This window comes from Lygodium microphyllum, chromosome 19 (genome assembly GCF_053477565.2).
Source record: "Lygodium microphyllum isolate KBCC chromosome 19, Lygodium_microphyllum_v1.1.10, whole genome shotgun sequence".
In the NCBI taxonomy this organism is placed as follows: domain Eukaryota; kingdom Viridiplantae; phylum Streptophyta; class Polypodiopsida; order Schizaeales; family Lygodiaceae; genus Lygodium; species Lygodium microphyllum.
Genome location: NC_141153.1, coordinates 7,503,581 through 7,525,488, shown reverse-complemented (window position 1 = coordinate 7,525,488; position 21,908 = coordinate 7,503,581). Strand labels below are relative to the sequence as shown.

The 21,908-nt window shown below is 42.6% G+C and overlaps 1 protein-coding gene across 4 annotated transcripts in view; it reads left to right on the top strand.

Annotated features, from left to right (window-relative positions):
• Positions 1-21,908, top strand: part of GMI1 (gamma-irradiation and mitomycin c induced 1) — a 214,712-nt gene that overhangs the window by 27,517 nt on the left and 165,287 nt on the right. For 2 of the 4 annotated variants that reach the window (XM_087701024.1, XM_087701028.1), the window contains exons 13-23: positions 6,868-6,982; positions 11,597-11,676; positions 11,762-11,890; positions 14,814-14,904; positions 15,073-15,107; positions 15,783-15,855; positions 16,043-16,219; positions 17,973-18,125; positions 18,321-18,342; positions 20,814-20,928; positions 21,542-21,658. In XM_087701024.1, coding sequence (XP_087557150.1) covers positions 6,868-6,982; positions 11,597-11,676; positions 11,762-11,890; positions 14,814-14,904; positions 15,073-15,107; positions 15,783-15,855; positions 16,043-16,219; positions 17,973-18,125; positions 18,321-18,342; positions 20,814-20,928; positions 21,542-21,658 — 1,107 coding nt within the window. Of the gene's footprint in view, positions 1-6,867; positions 6,998-11,596; positions 11,677-11,761; positions 11,891-14,813; positions 14,905-15,072; positions 15,108-15,782; positions 15,856-16,042; positions 16,220-17,972; positions 18,126-18,320; positions 18,343-20,813; positions 20,929-21,541; positions 21,659-21,908 lie in introns of all 4 variants that reach the window. The other 2 variants (XM_087701027.1, XM_087701026.1) reach the window with 1 other exon arrangement.

Sequence of the window (21,908 nt, the reverse complement as noted above, 5' to 3'; positions counted from 1 at the left end):
ATAGAGTGATGGGTCTCTTCAATTTATCCTTGCCACTACCAACAATCTTATGTCAGATTATGTTCATGCCAATGAGGAGGGTAAATCGAGCTCTTCCCCGGAAGGGGATTACGTGGCTGCGGTCATGGGAACCGACTTGGTTTTACAGCAAATTGCTGCTTTCCATGAGAGGGCAGCCATCTTTTATTTTATGGGAAGGATTCCTTTGATTACCAAGATCTGTGCTTGGTTGTCCGTGCTTGGTTGCAGTCCATGGACGCGCTGGAAACAACTTAGGATCTGCTCAAGTGGTTCTCTGCACAATGGGAAAATTGTTCACTTGCCCAAGTGCCCTAGTATAAAGATGATGACATCATGGAATGCAAAGGGTAAGGTACAACAGGGAGAAGGAACTGATGTCGAAGACAAAGTGTTGAAGCCTGTAGAATACCAAGAAGGGTAGGAACCCCGTGTCAACCTGGATGTGGATGCAAAAGAAGGAAGAGGAGCCTGATGTCGGTCTTTGTGTGGTGCCAAGAACCATAAGGAATGGAAGAAAATGAAGTGGATGAAGCACCCCGCTAGAAGAGAAAGGTAGATGTCACTACCATGATAGCATCGAGAGAGATGTTGCACGATCCACCTCGGGAGGAGAAACCGCCATGCTAGAAGAAGAGCAAGCACTCCTAAGATGATGAAACCATGAAAGGAACGGTGCGCATCCCCGTGTCTCTACCCCAGGTAGGACCAAAGCAATCTGCAAGTTAGCCCTATACTGAAAGACAAAACCTTGCAAAAGGGATGAGAATCTGCAAACACAGAGCTTAGTGGTGAGATGCTCCAAAGCAAAACATAACAGAAAGAAAATCTAACTCAAAATAAATGCAATGAATGCATATGTGTGTGAGTAAATGCAGTGGAAGACAAAAGAATGGAAAAGCTAAGGTCAATGAATCCTATGGGCCCGACTCTAAGAGTGCGAAAAATGAATGCGAGACTAACCTAGGGTATCTGAAAGGACCTTGAGACATGCTAGGCTAAGAAGGTGGCCACCATAGCGTACGTCCACTAGGAGGGCTTTGCCAAGGGAACGCTTGACGAGGTGGAGAGGAAGGTGAGATGGATGTATGAAGTGCAATAGGATCGAAACTTGTAGGCCAATCAACGAGTCTCTCAAGGCTAGTGAAAGAGATGGGCTGTTGAGGCTGTACTCAAGCCATATGTCTAGCAACAATGGCGGGTGCTGGAGCAGATGAAGGAGGAGTAGAAGGCGTAGCCCCACTGGACTGTGTAGTCACAGTGGTCTATTGAGGTTGTACTCAAGCCATATGTCTAGCAACAATGGCGGGTGTTGGAGCAGATGAAGGAGGAGTAGAAGGCGTAGCCCCATTGGACTGTGTAGTCATAGTGGTCTTTGAGGCTTTTTATGTGGAAGGCCTTGGGTCTTGGAGCGATACTCCTCGTCCACATGGCCTGCTCTTTGGCATTGTGTGCAAAATCGATTTTTCTTAGGGAGTTGTTGTCAGATAGGTCTAGATTCTTTGGTTCCATTTGAGGAAGAGGAGTCACTCTTTGATTGGCTTGCCTTCGCATCTTGGGAGTTCTTGGCACTGGTGGTTTTCCCTTCCGAAGAAGAGGCAAGCAACCCCCTCTGCTTTGAATAAGGCTGTGATGAGGGTTTCTTGTAGACTTGATCATGCAGGCTTGCTTAAAGCAAGAACTAGCACTCAAACTCGTAGAAGGTGGGCGATCGAGGTTGGGAGATGATGTGTCGAATGAAATTGAAGTATTTCTCGGGCAACTTATTCATGAAGAATGTAACCTGATCGTCATGTAACTTTGGAGAGCCAGTAGTGGCGAACTTGGCAAGTAACCGCCTATATTCAGCCAGCTTGACTTTCAGATCATCCCCTTCCTTAATAGAGAACTCTTGAAGCTCAAAGTCGAGATTGATGTGTCGAATACGATCACGAGCCGCATAGTGGTCAAGAAGGTGACTCCAGCACTTTGATGCGAGCAGGAAGTGCTGCAACTAAGACTGGAACTCAGGAAGCAACCCCTGCATCAGCTCAACATTGGCTATGGCATTGCGGGCTCTCCATTGACGGATGTAGTTAGGGTGAGCTAGTTGAGGGTCCGGCATAGGCTCTAGACCAATGGCGAGATTCCAAAGACCCTGAGACTCAAGCACTTGTTGTATGAAATTAGACCAAGTGGTGAAATTTGACCCATTGAAGCGTGTCTGATCTGTGAAGGCATTCTTGGCCGTTCCAACAGGAGTGGTAGTGCTCAGAGATGGATAGTGTGAAAAAGTGTAGTGGGGGTAGGATGGGGGAGTGAAGTACACTTGGGAATGGGTCCTAAAGTGCCCACTAGGCATGCGGGTAGTGTGCAAGGTGGATCCATAGGTAGGGATAGGCTGACTAGGCATAGGCATGGTAGCCACATGAGGAACCCAAGGAGGTGGGATGGGAACACGAGCAGAAGATGGGAATCATTGCGTAAGTGTAATCTAGGGAGAGTGTGAAGACACACCATAAGTTGAGGATGGAAACCCTTGCGTTTGAGTGGTCATGTGAGATGTGAAGCTAGGGATAGTGAGGGGGATGGCCATCATGGTTTACTTAAGAGTTATGGGTGTGCTCCTTTGCTAAAAGGTAAGAGGCACTGTGTTAAAGGGTGGCATTCCCCCTAACGAAGTACCATGGTGCAAAGAAGTAGAGAACGGGGTGGAGAAGGAGAAGGTACTAGGAGCGGAGATGGAAGATGTAACCCCTAGGGTATGTGATGCAGATGTGGAGTGTAATCCAAGGTTTTGGAAAGGTGATGAGAGGTGATCAAGGTGTGATATAGAAGAGGTGGGATGGAAGGGAAGTGAGAAGTGTGCGTGATATGCTCAAATGAAACAGAAGCTGTAGATGTACCTAAATTCCGTATGCTTCGTGAGCCCCCTCTATTGAAGTTCACATATGCAAAGCCATCCAGATGCTGTATCTCAAAAGATAAAACAGGCGAGGTTTTGATTCTTTCAACACAAAAGAATTGTACAAACCTAACATTGGACTTGGCTGAGATGATGAAGATGGATTGCCAGACGTTCCGAATGCCATATGTCCTCCATGATCGGAGAGGTGGCCTGCCTTACCAATTGGTCCGAATGTGGTAGCAAAACTGGTAGGAGGGGTGTAAATATCACTGTACTTGTTGCAATAGTACTTCTCAAAGTCCTCCTCTATCATATTAGTGAAATCTGGAATAGGAGTAGAAGAAGGCGAAGGTGAAAGTGGAGTGGTGTCCTCCTCACCGTGTCCATAATGCTGTCTCAAGGCCTGTCTCAGGGCCTTCAATGATGGAGAAGCCTGATAAGACATCATAGGAAGTGGAGAAGAAGTTGTTTGGGACATTGTAATTTGGTTACGAATTGTATTGTGTGCCCCGCACAAAGAGGACCTCTCCACAATATCCGCAGGATACTTTTTACAAGAGCACCGGCTCTGATACCATGTGAATAACACTGCTAGGGTTTGCATTGAGGACACAGTGTACGACCACGACAAAAACACAAAGAGACAGACACAGACACAGAGGGCAAAACTCAAAACTCAAACACAGAAACTCAAACACAAACAGAAGAAGGGAGAGAGAGAACACAACTTTGAAGTGAATGAATGGTGTAAATGAATGTAAGAGTATACAGTGTGCTCAAGAGCAGAGCAATGTCGGAGTGTGACGTCCACCGGAGACGGATCCCAAGTCTGTGACCACCAATCGGAGTGTAGGAGTGTTGAATAGTGAATGCCTGCAGGCTGGTCACCAAAATGCAGCAGTCCGGAGGCTGGAAACTGGTAAATGCAGCAGTTCACCGCTGAATATTGTGCATAGGTGCTGTAAACAGCAGGGCGACAGCTGGAGAGGGTGTGTCGAAGAGTGTTAGGACTTGCAATGCTGTAAACGCAGGTTGGCTGACCTTGGCGATGATGGACGATAGGCTGAACAACTGTCTGGGACAATTTGGAGCAGTCGCCAGCAGCTGAGGGTTGTCGCCTACAACAATGCACAGGCTGAGGATAATGTGGCTGCAATCGATGATGACTAGACAGCAGATGGAGGCGGGCTGCGGGCTCGAAACTAGGCCCCAACAGCAGCAGAGGGTGTGTGGGCTGGTGTAAGTTGCAAACAAGGATGATGGTTGAATGGTGGTCAACATGTCTATTTATAGATGTGGATTGGAGAGGCAAAGATAATGAGCTGGAGAGTGGGTCGTACTCCAACGGATCTTGAATAATAGGAAGGTAGCCTCTGAAGACATCTGGCAGCAGCAAATGCAATAGTGTGGGTGCTGGATTCGTGCAAACAGGTAGAGGAGAGAGGAGAGCTGAAAATGCAGCCTCCAAGATGTGGGCGATAGGTAGTATGGCTCTAGAAAGGTTAAAACATAGAAAATGATGATGGTGATAGCTGTGAAGAACAAACACAGCCTCTTGGATAAAAAATTGAGGCTGTGTAGTGTTGCCTCCAGTTTGGGAAGGTGAAGATGCAGCTGATGCAGCCTAAAACAGGCCACCAAGCTGTAAATGCAGCCTTTTGGGCGTGGGCGATAGTTGACTGTAGTACTAGAAAGTAAGGACTGTGAGGAGAAGTGTTGAAACAAGCGTCTAATGGGTGTAGACAGTGCAAATTAGAGCTTACATGCGGGACAGTGAATCTCTGTCGAATCACATCTGTTTAAAAGAAATGCTTAAATTTGATTAATTAACTTGAGTTTTGGGGCTGATGAATGAAAACTAATGATAGTTTAGCTCAACACCTCCTACTAGTTGGGTGGTGGGGATTTGTAAGTGTTAACATCTATGAAGCTATGTCCTAGGGTATCTTTGGGGATTAGTTATTTGAGAATGAGTGTCAATTTTGGGAGTTGGAGAACTAGTTGCTCTAAATGGCAATTAGAGGTTAATGACCTCATCTCCTAGAGGAGCATGTGCCTCGGTCCCTTTTGATGGGTCATAGGTGTTGAAGTTTGGGGAAGAACTTTGAACTGTCTCTTTTCTTGCTCCTCCCTTTCTTAGTTCTTGCTATCTCTATCTCCTTTTTTTTCTAGCACCGTGTTAGCTTTGCCACCCTCTCTCACTCCTATGAGGGGAAAGTTTGTCACCTCCCTCCTCTTGAAGGGAGACTTGTCTGTGCCTCAAGTCGGGACAATCTATTGCAAGATGATCTAGCATCTTGCATGCACAACATTATTTCATGTCTTTTGTGATATGACAAAAGAAGAGAAGTTTGTTACAAAGGCCGAGTCAACAGCTGATGGGATGGCCTGCAATGCCAAACCATATGTAGTTCTAGGTGGATGGTGTTGGAATTCACTATACAAAGAAAGGCATCTCTCCTATGCACATGACCAAAAGTTTCATGTACATGGTGCATATCAAGTAGGATTGTATGACTAATAATAGGAATTTGATCTTGAGAAAAAGGCTCAGATTAAGCCATTGTACATACTAGTTCTCAACGTTAGAAAGCATCAATTTCTTCAAGGGATCAAGAGGCTGCCTATGGGATTTCCCTAGAGCCCATACAGTATGGAGGAGAGCTCTTAGGATATTTCATGGTACAACAAAGATCATGCTGGTGACCTGAGGGGTTCTTGGGTCATAGATACAGGCCCAACGTGTGGTTAGGAGGATGTCCAACGGAGCTATTCTTTTCTCATCATTGGATAGGATTTGAGCAGGATGCCCACTCTAGATTGTTCCCAAATGCAATGGACCGAGAGAGACTCTCATAGATGAGAGCTGATTGCCAGTATCATAGTCTGGTAAATTTGGACTGTGAGATGCAGTCATGTCATTGACCTTCAGGATGCATCCACAGATGAGAGCTGATTGCCAGTATCATACTCTGGTAAATTTGGACTGTGAGATGCAGTCATGTGATGTATCCACAGTGGAGACTCTATTGAGGATTTGGATAGAGAATCCACACTTGGCACAGGATGTATCCACTCTATTGAGGATTTGAATAGAAATAATCCATTCTCTACGTGGGAGATGGGAGAGGATGCAGGGTAGTTTTGAGAGGACGAGGAAGAGAAGAGAGGCATTCTTGGAGACATGGGACTTGGATACTTTCTTCCATAATGCCCCTCACATGATTTGGCATTAAAGCCCACTGGATTGGTTATTCACACAACCATTGCATTGTGATGTACTTAGCTACTCTTCATAGAGTTCCTTGTACTTTGTATTCTGCCTTAGGTTTCTCTGTAAGGTGTTGTTAATAGAATTTTCTTTCCTTGGAAAAAAAGTTCGAGAGGCTGCCATAATGGTCTATTTTTACACTGTTAACCTTTATGTTATCTCAGCATATTGAGATGCCAAAAACGAGATGTGGTGTAAGCTTCCTATATGATTTGGAAGGGAAGATAATGTTCTATAAATGATGATAAACGCATACACAGCTCCCATCCAGCATCTCATCATAGATGTTTGTGTTTAATTTTGGCAGCTTTTAGCTAAGAAAAAGAAAGAGGTCATAAACATCTATATGCATTCCTGAATATTGTAAACTTTAACTAATGTGAATTATTGTCTTACGTATATGACCCTTAGAAACAAAGGAAATCTCATAATCTTATGAATCAACCCTTAACATTGACATTTTTATGACACTATTCAGATTATAGGGAGTCATTATGAGGGATGATTACTTCTCTAGGGTCAATTTGTTACTCTGTTACCGATATATGATAATCATGGATACAGATATTTTTATGTTTCTTCCGTCCAGCCTTTTGCTGTATGTTCAATATGTCATATTGCATAGAAGTCTATGTTGGTAAAGGTTGCTTGGCCCATGCATATTATTGTTATTACATGTGTTTTGTTTCAGGTTAATCAAACTAATTTGGCTGAAATTGAAGGAGGAGAATTTGCAGTGACAAACATGTCTTCATGCAATGGACCACCCTTTGTTATTGACCTGCATTTGAAGAAAATGAGTAATGGTAACCATTCCCACTGTAAGGACAGATTTGTGAATTAGGATGTAACTGTAAACTATTTTTAAAGCAGTCATGTAAAGAGGTGTTGTTTGAAAAGATAAACATTGTAGTTAGTCTATAAGGCTGTTAGTCAAGGTCTCACTTGGAAACTCAATGAGGAGATGAAGTTAAACTAGTAGCAAAATCAGGTTCCTTCCATTGGTTAACTAAAGCACTCTATCAAATAGTGGGAAACCAATGGGCTGTTTTCCAGGCTTGGAGATGTGTCCCCTCCTTCGCAACTTCTTACCCTCCTTGCTCTTATGTTGTTTTTCCATCTTGCCTTGTGTGGGTGATTGACTTGTTACTTTGGAAAGTTGAAATGGTACATGCTGAAGCTGTCAAAAGATGAGTCAAAAGATGATGTACTAGTGAGATAGTAGGGTTTGTGGGGAGGAACATGGAGTGAACTCAGCAAACATGGAGAAGAGAAGAGAAGAGAGAAGAAACTCTGATCAATGGAGTGATGAAGTTCTGAATCATGGAGTGAATGTGATACAAGGGAACAAGGGTGCTATAGCACAAGGAAGATGATGAAGACAACCACGAATCATGAACCACAATGTCCTCTTGAAGGGGTGTGAGGGTAGTGGAGAGGTTGGAGAGAAGAGGTGACAGACTTAATGAATCAGCCATAAAGAATGAGAGAGAGAGTGGCCTATAAATAGGCACAATCAGTCTAGGGTGGTGCCCGTTTTTAGGGCTGTAAACGCTAAACGCAAAACGCAGAAATGCAAACTGCGGGTGAGGGGTTTCTCAACACCCCCTCTCAAGCCCAAAAAGGGGAAGAAGAGAAGATTGAGGTGAAGATGTAATGCCACATGTTGAAGAATGCTCATGCAACAGGTGCCACTTGGGCAGTGTCCCTCGTGGGGAAATTGTTCACTTGTCGAAGCGCCCTAGTACAAAGATGATGAAAACATGCAATGCAGAGGAGGAAAATGTAGAGGATCCCTAAGATCCAAGATTTCCACCTGAAAGTTAACCTGTAGTGAAGAACAGTAGACAAAGTGAACTGAAGAACCCGAAACTCAACCTCGGGAGGGATGCCACTAGCTCCGTGTATCCATGTGGGAAGGAATACGAAGACCTTGTCACCAAGTCGCGGTTGAACCTCCAAGGCCTCGATCTAGGTAGATCCTTGAGATCGTGGGAATCAATAGATGAGATGACCGTTGGAAGGAAGCAACCCCATCCAAGGGTATGCCTCTACTAGAGTGTGCGAAGGATTGAGTGGTGGGTGGGGACCCCCTTTGAAAATGGAGGAATAGGAGCCCCCTATGAAGTCACAGTAGATCAACATCTGAATCCCCCTTTGAGGTAGATAGGGAATCCAAAAACTCATGGATCACGGACTCCAAATGTGTAAGGATGAAGGAAGTGCTGCCGGTCATGCCGAAGATGGTATCTAGGGTGGTGAAGAACTCCCAAAGGTGGCCGCTCGAACTTGAGTAGGCGAGGGTGAAGGGTGGAGCTTAGACTGAGCAATGAGTGGGCAATAGTCGCTGCTTCTCAAGCAGATCAGGAAGCCAAAGAAGAGGAAGGAGTCGAGTAGCCATTGTCTCTCGAAGAAGCGGAATGACGAGGAGACCGTATCAAAAAATCACTGTCTCTCGATGGAGAGGATTGTAGAACCGCGGGCTGTGGTAGCCATTGTACCCAAAAATAGGTGGGAGAACAATGCTGTTGGCATTGGGATGATCTCCAGGAGGTTGTAGCACCAATCAATCCTCCATGTGCTTGAAAGGACTTAGTGTGCTTAGGATGCATCTTAATGCCTTGAGCATAGTACTTTGATAGCCGATGTAGAATGATCTTTGTGGCCCAGAAAGGAGAGTTGGCACATCGAGTGCGTGGTGGAAGACGCATTACTCTAGGGGGGGGGGTGTGGGGAGCAAAGGTCGAAGTCGGCAAGCATCAGTGGTGTGTCCGATGATGCCACAATAGAAACACCCAGCAGTCTGGTCATCTATTGGTAAAGAAGCCATGGGTACCAATGTGCCTTATTGAAGAAGGAAGAGGTCAGCCATGAACCACGAACCGCAATGTTCGCCTCAAGGGGTGTGAGGGTAGTGCGAAGCACGAACTGCAATGTCCGCCACAAGGGGTGGGAGGGCAGTGGAAGGGCTGGAAGTGAGCGGCCAGTGGGAGGAGGATGCTACCAGCAGTAAGAGGTTGCAACCAATAGAAAAACCCAGGTGAGGAGAGAGAAAGACTAAAAGGCAGGTGAGGAGAGAGAAATACTAAAAACGCAGCACAAACCACCAGCAGCAATCAGTATGCTGAAATCAGCTCCGAACAGTGTGTGGTAGGCTGGAAACATGCACTAAACTGTTATAGACAGCAATGGCCAGGTTGGACCACGATGTCCTCCGCGTCCGGGGTGTGGGCAGCAAGCTGAATTACCTAACATCTGCAAAAACGTGATTATTTTCTGAATGGAGAGTGATCAGCTACAAACTGCGGGTGGTAGGCTAGAAACGGGCGCTAGATTGTAGATGACAGCAAGGGACAGTTGACACTGCGATTTTCTCCGCGAAAGGGGTGTGGGCAGCAAGTTGAAAACACGTGAAACCTGCAAAAACGAGACTTTGATGCAACGGAAGAAGAAGAGAAGTGGATGCGGAACTCGCCACCGGTTTTTACCATCATTGGAGTAATAATGTGAACGATATAATATATTTGCCTAATAGATTCCTATTTTTCGTCACTTTCCTGGAATCAAATCAAGACATTGTTGGTCTGCAATGACACTATCAGACAGCTTCAGGGTATCCATGCGAGTTTCTCTAAAATTTATGTGACCCTTGTACAACTTCACTGGAAAATATGGTGTATAAATGCTTGTATCCAAGATGGAGAATGTTGTGACAAGCATATTTCTGCTACAAACAATGGTAAAAGCAGACAATTGTAAAAACCACTGTGACAAATATGGTGTATCAGTGCTTCTGTCTGAGCAACCAGTTTACACTGGAGTTTGAAGATATTGAACATCTGGAAGTGGAGAACCTGCCTAATGAACAATCAATAGCCATTTCGAACTCTAATTGTGCAATTCCAGCCTGACTAGCGCCATGCAAACCAACCATTTATGATTACCAGTACTGTGATTACTGCTGCTGAAGAGGTGCACACTATACCCTGCATTGACAAGTGCATTTTTGCACATTTTTTTCAAATATTGTATAAGCAGAAACAACCTGAAGAGGAGAAGCATTACAAAAATGCATAATGAAAAAGGACAGATCACAACAAAGGGGCAGTGCATGGAAAAAGTTTCTATACACCACAGGATTTGCATCACCAATGGATAATGGCCAGAAGGCACACGATGTTTGTCTACTTGCATGCATCTTAGTGATATATTTTTGGAACAAATCATGCTGACATGCTTATTCTATGCAGCCTAGGCCAGTTGCCTTAATATTGCTGAGACTGATAAGTGAACATTTCCACCCTTGGGATCCAACCATGATCACAAATCTTGCTTCAGACAATGCAGTAAAAGCATCCCGATTTCCCTCTTTGGACCATCCGTGATTGAGCTGCAATAGTGTTAAACATATGCTGGTTAAGCATAATGCAAACATTGCAAATCTAGCCACAACCAGCATCAAGGTCCAGCAGCATTAGGTGCATATACTCCTAACACCCTAAAGACTCATCCTCATCGATCACTTCCACCACTATAAGGCACTCATTGACATCCCGCATGACTATCAAAGGCTAGAATTGCAAGCATACAATATTCATTACCTGTGACTACACTGCTGTACAAAACCTAAAGGTTTTTACATGTCTAATCTAGTATCTATGCCTAAATAGTTCAAACGGACCATTTGGTGTGTCATCCAAAAAATAGATCATGTGGTAGCTATGATAACATTGGTGGTGAGAGAGCAGCTTAATACTTGCCATTGCATGCAAGGGTTTGGGTTATTGGGAAGTCTTTCTTTCTGAGGTATGGTAGGAGAGTGAGGATCTATTGATTCTCTGTAGAGTAGTTGCATTGCCAGTGAAGTAGCGTGACATGCATCTTATCAATCACTTTCAGAGATCATGTCTGAAGGAGCTTCTAGCTTTCAGAGCCCAAAAGATGGAGTGTTCCCTTTTTAACCATAGTGCATAATCAAGAGACTTCAGCAAGCATTCAAGATGTCACATAGCTAGTGGCTTGGACTTTGGCAGATTGACAGTTCTGAAACCTTTGAGAAAAGATGAGAATGTTTTAGATGTAGCCTTGCATCTCTTCGAAGGCTGAGTGAGGTGGCCAGTGATGGGGCTTGCTTAGAAGACTATCGACGTGGGTTGCAACGTAGTCAAGACCATGGAATAGATCAAGTGCAGTTTCCCCCTGGAGCTTTCTTTACATAGGAAATAGACTTGCAAGTTTGAGACCACATGAATGATCGACACGTGTTAGCATTTATATTGGATTGGAGAGTAAAGATGGTGTGCATTTGTTGAATATTCTATGCTTATCTATTACCTAATTTGTATTTTCTGCAGAGGTGTGCCACAGTATTTAACCTTGACAGTTGTATTAGCTTTTGAAAGAAAATGTTGAACTTACAGATTCCAACTCGGGAAGCAAAGCTGGGCATTCTGTCTCTGCAAATGCTAGAATTACATGCTTTTACTACCCTATACAACAGGTATGGAGGCTAACAATGCTCCAGCTGTCCATATTTCTGAAAGTCTGTCTATTTTGGTGTGCTTGATGTCCGGATGTGTTGGCAGGGAAAGGAGGCAATTGATTTTATTCTGGAAGAACTTGAGAAGCAGGAGATTGGAGTAAATGAGAGCTTTGAAAATTTCTGCAGGGTTTCTATAAGACGACTTGGAAGACTCCTGCCAGCAGCACGATGGGTATTTCCACTTGATTTTCCAACAGCACATTAATAATGGCATCAACAATCTGCAAAGTGTTATGACATTAGATTGAAGTTATGTAAACAGTTTTTCTTTCCAGAGATGAGAGAAATATCGCTAATCACACCTTGGAGAAAGCCCCCTGAGGTAAAATAGTACTTGATCCTTTGTCTAGAGTAAACTGTGAACTCTGCCCTGTCTAAGTCCTCTCTTTCAAGGCAGTTGCCTCCTCCATCGTGAAAGTGAGAAACTTGTCTTTCCTAGTCTTGGTGACCCCAAGAAGGATGTCCCGTCTGGAGAAGAGATGAATCCAGGTTTGAGAAGTGTCTGTATTTGTGCTCCACTTGGGAGGACTCCCTTTGTCATGGTGTGTACCATAACTTTGGCACCCTCTGAGACCCTATAGTCTTTGGCTTAGGATCTCCTGTGGTGAGTCTTGAAAAGCACACCAGTCTCTCACTAAGGCGCTATAGTCTTTGCCTTTGGATCTCTTGTACAACATATTGCCTTTAATAGGGAGAGTGGTGTTGTCTAATTAGGGCTTATTGGTGACATCTGTTCTATCAAATCTCCATTTTTAGCTTAACAAATGTTTGAAATGGTAGCATTCCCAGCTCATCATTGTTCTAATGACTAAGCTTATTGTTAGAGGCCACCTTCTTACTGAGGAGCCTTGGAAGAAGGCATTTCTCTGGACATTGTTTAACATTATGCAATAATTGGGATGTTGAACAGACCCAGAGGCATTGCATTTGGGACTAGAACCTAGGAGATGTTGAAACTAACCCTCCTTGCAGTGAAGGGTGGTAAATCCCTGATTTCCAATTGCAGTGAAGGGTGGTAAATCCCTGATTTCCAATTGATAGCAGGAAGCAAATTCTACATAAATAAATAAAATTCAGAACAGTACCAAACAGAACAACAATTAAACACCATTTGGTCCCAAACCCTTGGTGTCACTTGGCGGTATCTCTTTATGCTTTATTCCAGTAGATGAAGTACAACAGAGAAGTGTGGAGTCTCCAAAGGTAGGAGACTACTCCTAGATCTCGAAATCCCTCCAAGGTCTACTAACCACAATGAACCTGAAAGTATGTGTACCTTGCAATCCTTCACAAAACTTGGTCCAATTCATTAAATAATTTAATTCTCTAAACCCTTTTGCATTGAAAGTCATTCTTGAGGGCCTATTATATGTCTGTGGCCCAGATCTGTCCGAAATATCAGTTGGCATTTGTCCTTGACAATTTCTGCCAATGTCCCAACTCCCCCATTGCCCAAACTAGTTTTGTGTAACACAGTGATCCACATTTTAACTTAATTTGAGATGTGCACCAATTAACTGTCCCAAGAGAAACGAGTTGAAAATTCACAACCCTCTGACAGGTTCAAAGGCAGTTCTTTCAGGCAACCACTGATGGAGATACGGTTTTGATTTGGGGAGTTGTCGCCCTAGGTTACAGGTGAGGGACCAGCCTGCAGTTATGAGCATTTTTAGGGAGGACATCTTTTAACATCCTAGGCCAGTAGATAAGTGCCATATAGATACTGACTCCTCTAAGATAAAATGTATGACAGGATATTGGCAGAGAAATGCATATCATATTTTTGCATCATTGCCTATTACTAGAGAAAACTAAAAATTCTAATCACACACCTTGGAACAAAATGTCCCAAGGAAAAAAAGCAAGTACAAAGCAACCCTGTAAGGGAGTTCCATATCAAAAATTATATAACAAGGGGAAGTCTATTACAAAGCTTGAGTAAAGAGCTAGTCGGGAGGTCTATAATGCCAAACCATGTGGGTCTGGAAGAGGAAAAGCGTGCCAGAATCCCATGTCTTGAGAAAAGCATCTCTCCTCTTCCTCATAGTCTCTGAACTGCCCTGTATTGTCCCTTATCTCCCATGAAAGTGTGCACAATCTCTGTCCAAATCCTGGAGAGAGTATGTGTAGTAGGTATGCCCAAAAGATCAATAGCCTTGCTACATCTCGCTGTCCATATGTACCAACCAATAATGCTATCTATGATCTCCCATCTGTGACAATGCCCCTGAGTCCATACTGCCTGTGAGAAATCTGGCATGAAAGTCTACTCACAAGCTGCCCCGAGATGAGATATTTGTTCTTGAATGGAGATCATCCATACCCTTATAGGCTGATGGTAGTGATTACAGTGCATTTGAGGGGGCAGAGGCCTTTCTGGCCACATGGGATTCATGTGCCTTCTTCATCTTGGGACTCCATAGATGCTTTGCACTGAAATGGAAAAAGTAACCAATTTTACAGCCAGTGTACTGGACATTCTTGCTACAGAGTGACCAGCTTGGGAGATGTCTGTCTGTATGTTTATTGCATTTAAGCTTATTGATGTTTTTTTCCGAGGTGTTTAAACTATAATTCTTATATCTCAAAAATGAGATCGGAGGCCATCATCAAAACATGGAAAAGATTCATGTTGCATCTTGTCAGCCTGCCACTCTACTAGTGTGAGCTGAGCTGCACATGCTACTGTCTCAAGATTCTTATATCTCAAAAATGAGATTGGAGGCCATCATCAAAACATGGAAAAGATTCATGTTGCATCTTGTCAACCTGCTACTCTACTAGTGTAAGCTGAGCTGAACATGCTACTGTCTCAAGATGGGATCTTATATCGTGAAACATTAGGACAAACATCAGCACCTTTTCTGTGAGTGTCCACTTTTGCCCAACCTTGTACGAACTCTTAGAGGTCACGGGGACAGAAAACAAGGCATAACAATGGCCTACTTGTCTAACAGACAGCTACTAGTGTGCTAGTGTGGCGTGTTTGCATTTAGATACTTTTACAGGATATTACTTGATAACTACAACAAATCGTGAGTTGAAATAATGTTTTGGCTTTTGTTATTTATTTTTTCTGGTACTTGTGATTGCAGAAAAGGCTTCCATTTATGGAGCCCAAAAGAAAAAGAATGGATAAATCAAGCATTCCCAAAATCTGCTTTGAGAGGGTCAAAGCTTTTATTGGTCAGTAACACTGATTTCTGATAAAAATCAAAAGCTTACAGCCCCAATTTGTAAATTATCATGGCATGTATTCTCTAACTGTTTTATAAACTCTGCTGCCTGAGAGTGTCGGTTAGCATTTTCAAAATACATAGAAAAGTTTTAAACTAGAGGAGGAACTTTTTGCAGATACTGATGCTGGTTTTGTTCCAACAACTTCAAAGGTGAAGTATCTCAGTTACCTGGGTGTGCTACAGGCGTACTTGTGATGCCTGTGGCCTATAATGTATGAAAATTCCAAACTTTAATTGGCCTTATGAATACCTTTCTGTTGATCACAGTGTCTGCAGATGTTGTTTTCCCAGAAGGTCGAAACTTCTGTCTGTATGATAGTGTGAAGTGTAGAAGCAAATTAGTTTGGTGATTTTGCTGAGGTTTGTGAATACACATTGTAGTTGGCTAACAGCTACTCCACAGTGCCTTTTATTTGAAGACATTGATCTGATAGCTGTGAAGAACAGAGTGGAAAAGTGAAATGATGCAGACAACATCATTGGACTGCCAGGCCCACTTGAATTTCTGCATTTTGAGCCATGTTGATGTTTACAATGAAAATTTGAGTATGAACTACAAGCTGTAAGAAAACAGCAAGAATTACGTATCCTTGAGAAAAAATGCATTGAATGACAACCTGCAATAAGAAACCATCAGGGAAACAGGGAAGATCTTAATTAAAGAATCATGGTCTTCAGGTCTGAAGTGCATTTCAAAGACTGCATGAAGTTTCTTGACCTTCTCAAAACTTAGCTCAATAGTGAGCAATTAATGTGCATGCGCTTGCACAAATAGATTAGGTATCTACAAAAGAAATTTCCTGATCTTTCTCTCTGTTAGTGCAGATGGATCTATCAAGTGGGCATGCTTTCACAAATGTTCTAAAAAACTTGGGATCTCGTGGTCTGCTGCCCGATGGTAAAATAACCTGATAACTGATTCCAAAAACTTGGTCTGTCAATGTGCTGACCTCACGCTTAGTCAATCTCAAAGACTTGATTGGACTAAATGATATGCATCATATACCATCGGTTTTCTGTCGCATTTAGTAGAAATCAATCAGGTTTTCCCCAAATAATGTTCTCTCCAAAATTTACTGGTCTAGGCGTCACGCTGGAAGTACTCTGTGGTGAAAGAAGTGTCAGTGCCAATGTACTTGAAAAAGAGTACGAAGGATGGCTCAGAGACATGCATGAGCACTTTGATGAAGAGGTAGATTGTGAGGAAGATGCTATTGAAATCCTAACGTCCAAAATGGAGGAGTTTGGTTTTTCCAAAGATGGTGAGTATTGTACTAAACTATCCTTTGTTGTTGTGATGATTATAAGTCCTGTTTATTACTCTATAAAGAATGATTGCTGTGGTATTCCATACTGTTACTTCAGCAAATTAGTGCTAGATGCATGGATGTTAGAGAAATGTTGTATTCATTACTGCATGTTTGCATTGAGATAGACGGTGTCATAATTTTGCCCAAACTCATTCAAAGAGGATGCTCTATCATTGTGTGAAGATCATGTGAAAGGAGAAGCACATAGCAGCTAAAATAAGGACGGGTGATGAATGATTACCCTTGTTTCCAAAGTTTTGATTTTCTAGGTCTGTGTAGGCCTTTTGAGATTAACTCCTTGTTTCTTGCCATTATGAGTTTCAACTTAATTAGCAAACTGGTTATGACCCATTTAATCTGTAGTCCGATCCTTGAGTGCCATGCCTTCTGCCTGACTCAGTCCACCTTGTGTTGTATTAAATGAGCCGGTATGAGGAGACATTGAGGATGGTATTCCTTCAGGCCTCCTCCGACAAGATTCTCCTCTGATGATGACCTAGATTTTAGTTTTAGTAGACACAGGATATTACTGGCATCTTTCTAACTGTGACTTTTTATGTCATCATGATGAGCAGCTTTAGAGGTAAATTGTGGACATAGGAGTTTCAGACATTTGGTAGGCACAGGGATGGATCATTGGACACCACCATAGAATGTGGTTTGTAGACCCTAATCTGATGCTGATACTTCATGGATACTTCATGTGGGCGCTGAGGTCTTTGGCTTTGAGAATGACGACTACTTTACATACTGATATGTAGAATAAAACAATGGTACTAGGTTGCAGCGTACAACAGTGAAGGGGATCAATAATGATGAAAATTGGATGAGACGGCATCAGTGAGATAATTTCATTTCTTTGGGCGATCTCCAATCAGCAATATTTTAAGGGCAAATAGGTGGAGAGAAGGTAGGGCAACCCCCACCCAAATGAAAAAGCAGGCTGCATCACCACCGCAATCAATAGAGTCCTTTGTGGTGAGGTTCTCTCTGGAGGCTGACCCACTTGAGGCTTTTCTCTTTGGGCATTGAGCTACTTTTGTCTTGGGTCTCATGTTTACAAGGTTGGTGGAGACTCCGATATGGTAGTGTCCTTGGATGGCAGGAGAGGGTAATGAAGGCAGAGAGCAGGCAGGTTGGCTAGAGACTGCCATAAGATCCTACCAAAGAGATCAGTCTCAGGCTTTCTCTGGTGGTCCCAGATTCCGTTCATTCTTGGGGACGATGACCTGCGAGAACTACCCATGCCTCTCCTGGCTGCACTTGCAGTTATGAGAAGGATAGTTGACAAGTATGCACCATTATGTCTTTGCTTGCTTAGAGAAGTCCCTTTTCTTCCAAAAAAGTGTTTTGATTCCTACCTGCAGAATTTTCTTCTTCATGTTAAGAACTAGAACTGTACAATCGGTCTGGATTGAAAGCTGTTAAAACGCATTCCTGTGATATTTTGGCCATTTCATTTTAGTAGGTGGACCAATGTTCTCTGCTGCAAGGAAAAAGATCTATGACCGAAATTGCAATTAGTACATGAGGGTCAAGCAGATGGTGTACTAAAGTTTGGTAGTAGATAGGCTTTTTAATTAGTAGAAGGATTTTTTATTGGGAGAGGGAAGGTAACTCTGTAGCAGATACTGTGCAAAAGGTAGTACTTCATTGTGTTTCTTTTAAAGGTTCATGATTGGTTCTTTGTGTCCATTTTGAACAGTCTGTAGTGTTTTCAAATGCACAACAAGAAAAGGTATTACATGGAAGCAAGGAATGAGGCTGAAGTTCTTGAAAGGGATACCAGGGCAGATGAACAAAGACTTCTATGCGACATTGGAGTATTTCCTAGCTGATGGGCTTATTGAAGATCGAGGTATGTCACCCTACAAATGATGTGTAGTTCATGTTATGACATCTGAATAGCTGTCAAAGTTAATGCAGAAACATAATTCAGGGTTGAACCAATTCTATAGTTGATTGCACTGACTAGCTGTGAAAACTAATGCAGAAACATAATGCAGGGTCTACGTTAAATCAATTTCATTAACAAACACTTTTGTTTTTCCAGGTAATGCAAAGGTCGTATGCAGGTATAATGCTTATTCTTATTGGATAAAATGGTACCTTCAATACAGGATAACGTTTTGAACCTGACCATAGTTGCCAAATTGTATGCTTCTGTTGTTTTTTTCATTCTGGAGCAAACAAACATTTAATTTGAATAGATGTTTTTTGCCTTGCGGAGCCATATATCTTGCCTAGGCAGTGGCCAAACATAACGGTTCTATATTTGCTGGATATCAGAGGGTCTCCATTTTCGAAGAGCAGTATGATGGAATGTGTTTAACAGCCAGTTGGAAGACCCTCACAAAGGGCTGGCTGTTGCCAAAGTATCTGTGCATTAGGGAAATGTTCTGCCACCAATCCATCATGATGCTGAGATCTTCCAGCAAGCAATCTGCCAGATTATATATAATAGCATCTGCAGGTTGAAAAAGCTATAATGATCTGGATGGGTTGCTGATGGCTGAGTGGTGATGGATGCGGTAGTATGTCATATGTGTGCGTGGCTTAATCACACCATGTCTCACGTGCCGTGGTAGGTGTGAGCTGTTGTCTTTCTTGAAACATCTTCAGGTCCTCTTGCTGTCTTGTCTCAAGAAGAGTTGGTAGATCTCTGACCTGAGCTTAGCCAGGTAATGCCGCTTCTTTTTCCACTACAATGCATCAGAAGTATTTTCCTTAACTGTCCATGTGTGGGAATACCAAGAGTAACTTGTTGCTGTAAGCGGACCCTTGTCTACCTGCATTGATTGTCATACCATCTCTTTGGGGAGTGCTCCACACAAAAGGGGGGGAAGGGACTGTAGTACATGGGAAAGAGAACACTGCCAACTCATGCATGGCTGTCAGGCATCTCATAAACTAATCGAATTACCATGTGAATCCAAGCTGAACCATCTGTCATGTGTGTATTTGTAAGATGTCTCTCATGTAAAACGGTATCTAGTATGCCAAGTAGGGCATAGCAGTGCTGCATGTCCTGGGTACTGAGAATGATAAATATGCATGATCCGCTGCAAGACCAATGGGACTGTGGGAAGTAGTGAAGATGTTGATATCTGGTATCAGTGGGTGACCCCATCTAGTAATCCACTGTACTTTGTCCCAGCTGTACACTTCGACAATTTTAGTTTATCAACCTTCATGGAAATAAGAGAGAGACTGCTTGACACAATGGGTATTGAGTAAGCAACCTTTTCTTGTATATTTTCTGTCTTAAATTGAATTGAAGAACGCGCATTCTTTGTAGATTTCTATGATCATGTGGAGATGGACATTGACTACAGCAAAACGTATACAGGGGGGATCAGGAAATGTGTTTCTCGTGTATTATCGAGCTTTTTTGAATCTTTCATTTTTGTTTAGCATCTGACTTTTCATGGAAATCTTGCTATTTAAGTGTTTAGCTTGGGACAGGACCTTGGAAGAATCCTCTCCTACTGACCATATTATATTTCACTCCTCCCTTGAGTCTGCCCACAGCAGGAGGAGAAGTTTTCTTGGGCCATATCAGACTGTTATTTGAGCATGCACAGTAGGTGGCTAGTGATGCTTGTTGCAGAGCTCAGCCTAGAGTCCTCTAGTCATGGATCATTTGCAACAGGATTGGCATCTGCAATCACTATGCTTGTTCACCCTAGTAGGACTCAAATTATCAATATCCCGCATCTTGATAGTCTTTCAGAGATGATTTACAATATTTTGGTTGTGATCCTACCTACATAGCACGTCCACATTGGCCCTTTTCACAGCCTTGGCAATGGCTTTATTGCATATCCTCTTTGAATTTTTTCTGAGTTGTGTCCTTTCCTCTTGATTGATTTTGTAGTACTTAACTCGTGTGGTATAGCTATTATTATTATCCTCATAATATTCGGATACTTATCCTGCACATTTTGACCAGAGAAGGTCTCTATGTTTATCTGGCTGGCTTTATTTTATAGCTCTCGAATGGGTGCCTGGTGGTCTGGAAAGTGAGATTTTCCACATTCTCATCTTTCTAAAGGTATTCCCCAGTTTGTCTGTGGAATATTTTACAGCCACAGTTGGTCTAGGTTTAAATCACCATCATCAGATAGGATGACATATCTATCGGCTGCAGATGACACAAAGGTCAATAATGTTCAACCGAGTTACTCCAATGATTGTCAAGTCTCCTATTCTGAGAGTTGGTCTAGATTACCTGTATGGGCTATTATTGAACAATTATCAAACTTCAGGCACACCTTCAATAGACACTATACTTGCACTTGGGAACATGTACTAGCGTCAGAAGCTACTAGACAGTCTACCAGGAAAATCATATTGTGGAATAGAGCATGCCGAGCTACAGAGTTCACAATACTCATCTCCTGCACCTATTGTACAGTCTTGCTTTATTCTGCCTGCACTTACACTTCCTCAAATGTTTGCAGTTCCTGTAGATTCTTTAAAAATAACAGCTCTCTCTAAATCTTTATTTGTAAGGCTCCAGCGTAGTTTCTTGTTTTTCTTGCAGACCATTGGAAGTACAAAAAAGCGATGGAAGCACGTTGATTATTGGTGATGCAGGTCCCATCTTTCACATTGGTCAATCTAAAGCACTTTCCATAGATTTTCTTACGCCAGAAAAGGTAAAGAATGATGTACATATTTTTCTTCTTTTAGCACTTTCCATAGGTGGAAGTGCTCATGAGGCACTAATGCTGACAGTCTAGTAGCCGTTCACAATTGAACACACAAGCTTCATGATGATGTTTAGAGACCTTGTAGCAACTTATAGAGTGAAAGTCCTTGAAATTCCTTCTGCATGCTTTTGTACACGGAACATACAGTATGGAATGTTTCAGATCAGCTGCCGTGGCAGAAACCCTTGTGATGCCACTGAGCAGATATAGGTTTTCTGACGACTGTGCATGATATGCTTTTGTTTATGATCTGTTATTTATCCGTGTCTTTCATTCTAAAGGAAAAAGGCTGCCTGTGATGTGATTTGAAACGCTTATGAATGGTTCTTAATGGGTAGTTAGGAAAGTGCATTGGAGTCCTTATCGGTAATGAACTTAGTTTCTTTTCTCCACTGTAACATAGAATTTGAACAAGAGGTGTGGTGAGAGCTACATTGGAAAACAGTTGACATATTTGTATGAATGTGGTGAAATAAGAAACTTAACATCATTATGTTTACTCCTTTGGGATCTTAGTGTCGTTTTCTCATGCACTAATGGGCACTACCTGTGTATGCAGTGCATCTCATTAACCGAAGAAGAGTGGACTCGGGTTGAGGAGAAAAGGCTATCAAGATACCCTGCTCGAATTGATGTTCTTAACCATGATATTGCTAAAAGATTTGGTCTGGATGGAGTAGGTCACAGTCTGCTGCTTACTGTATTGTTTAGTTTGGGTGATTCACAGCTCTGGTTTTCAAGCTAAGACTTATAAATGGTGATCTTTAAATAGTTGTTTCTACTATGTATGGGAACTCAAGAGAATGAACTGTGCATAATCAAACATTTTAATGCTCTTTCTTTCAGAGGAAAACTGTAATTAAAGTACTGTCAGTGATTGAACGAATATAAGCATAGGGCAACTGATATCTGGCTAGCTGGTCACT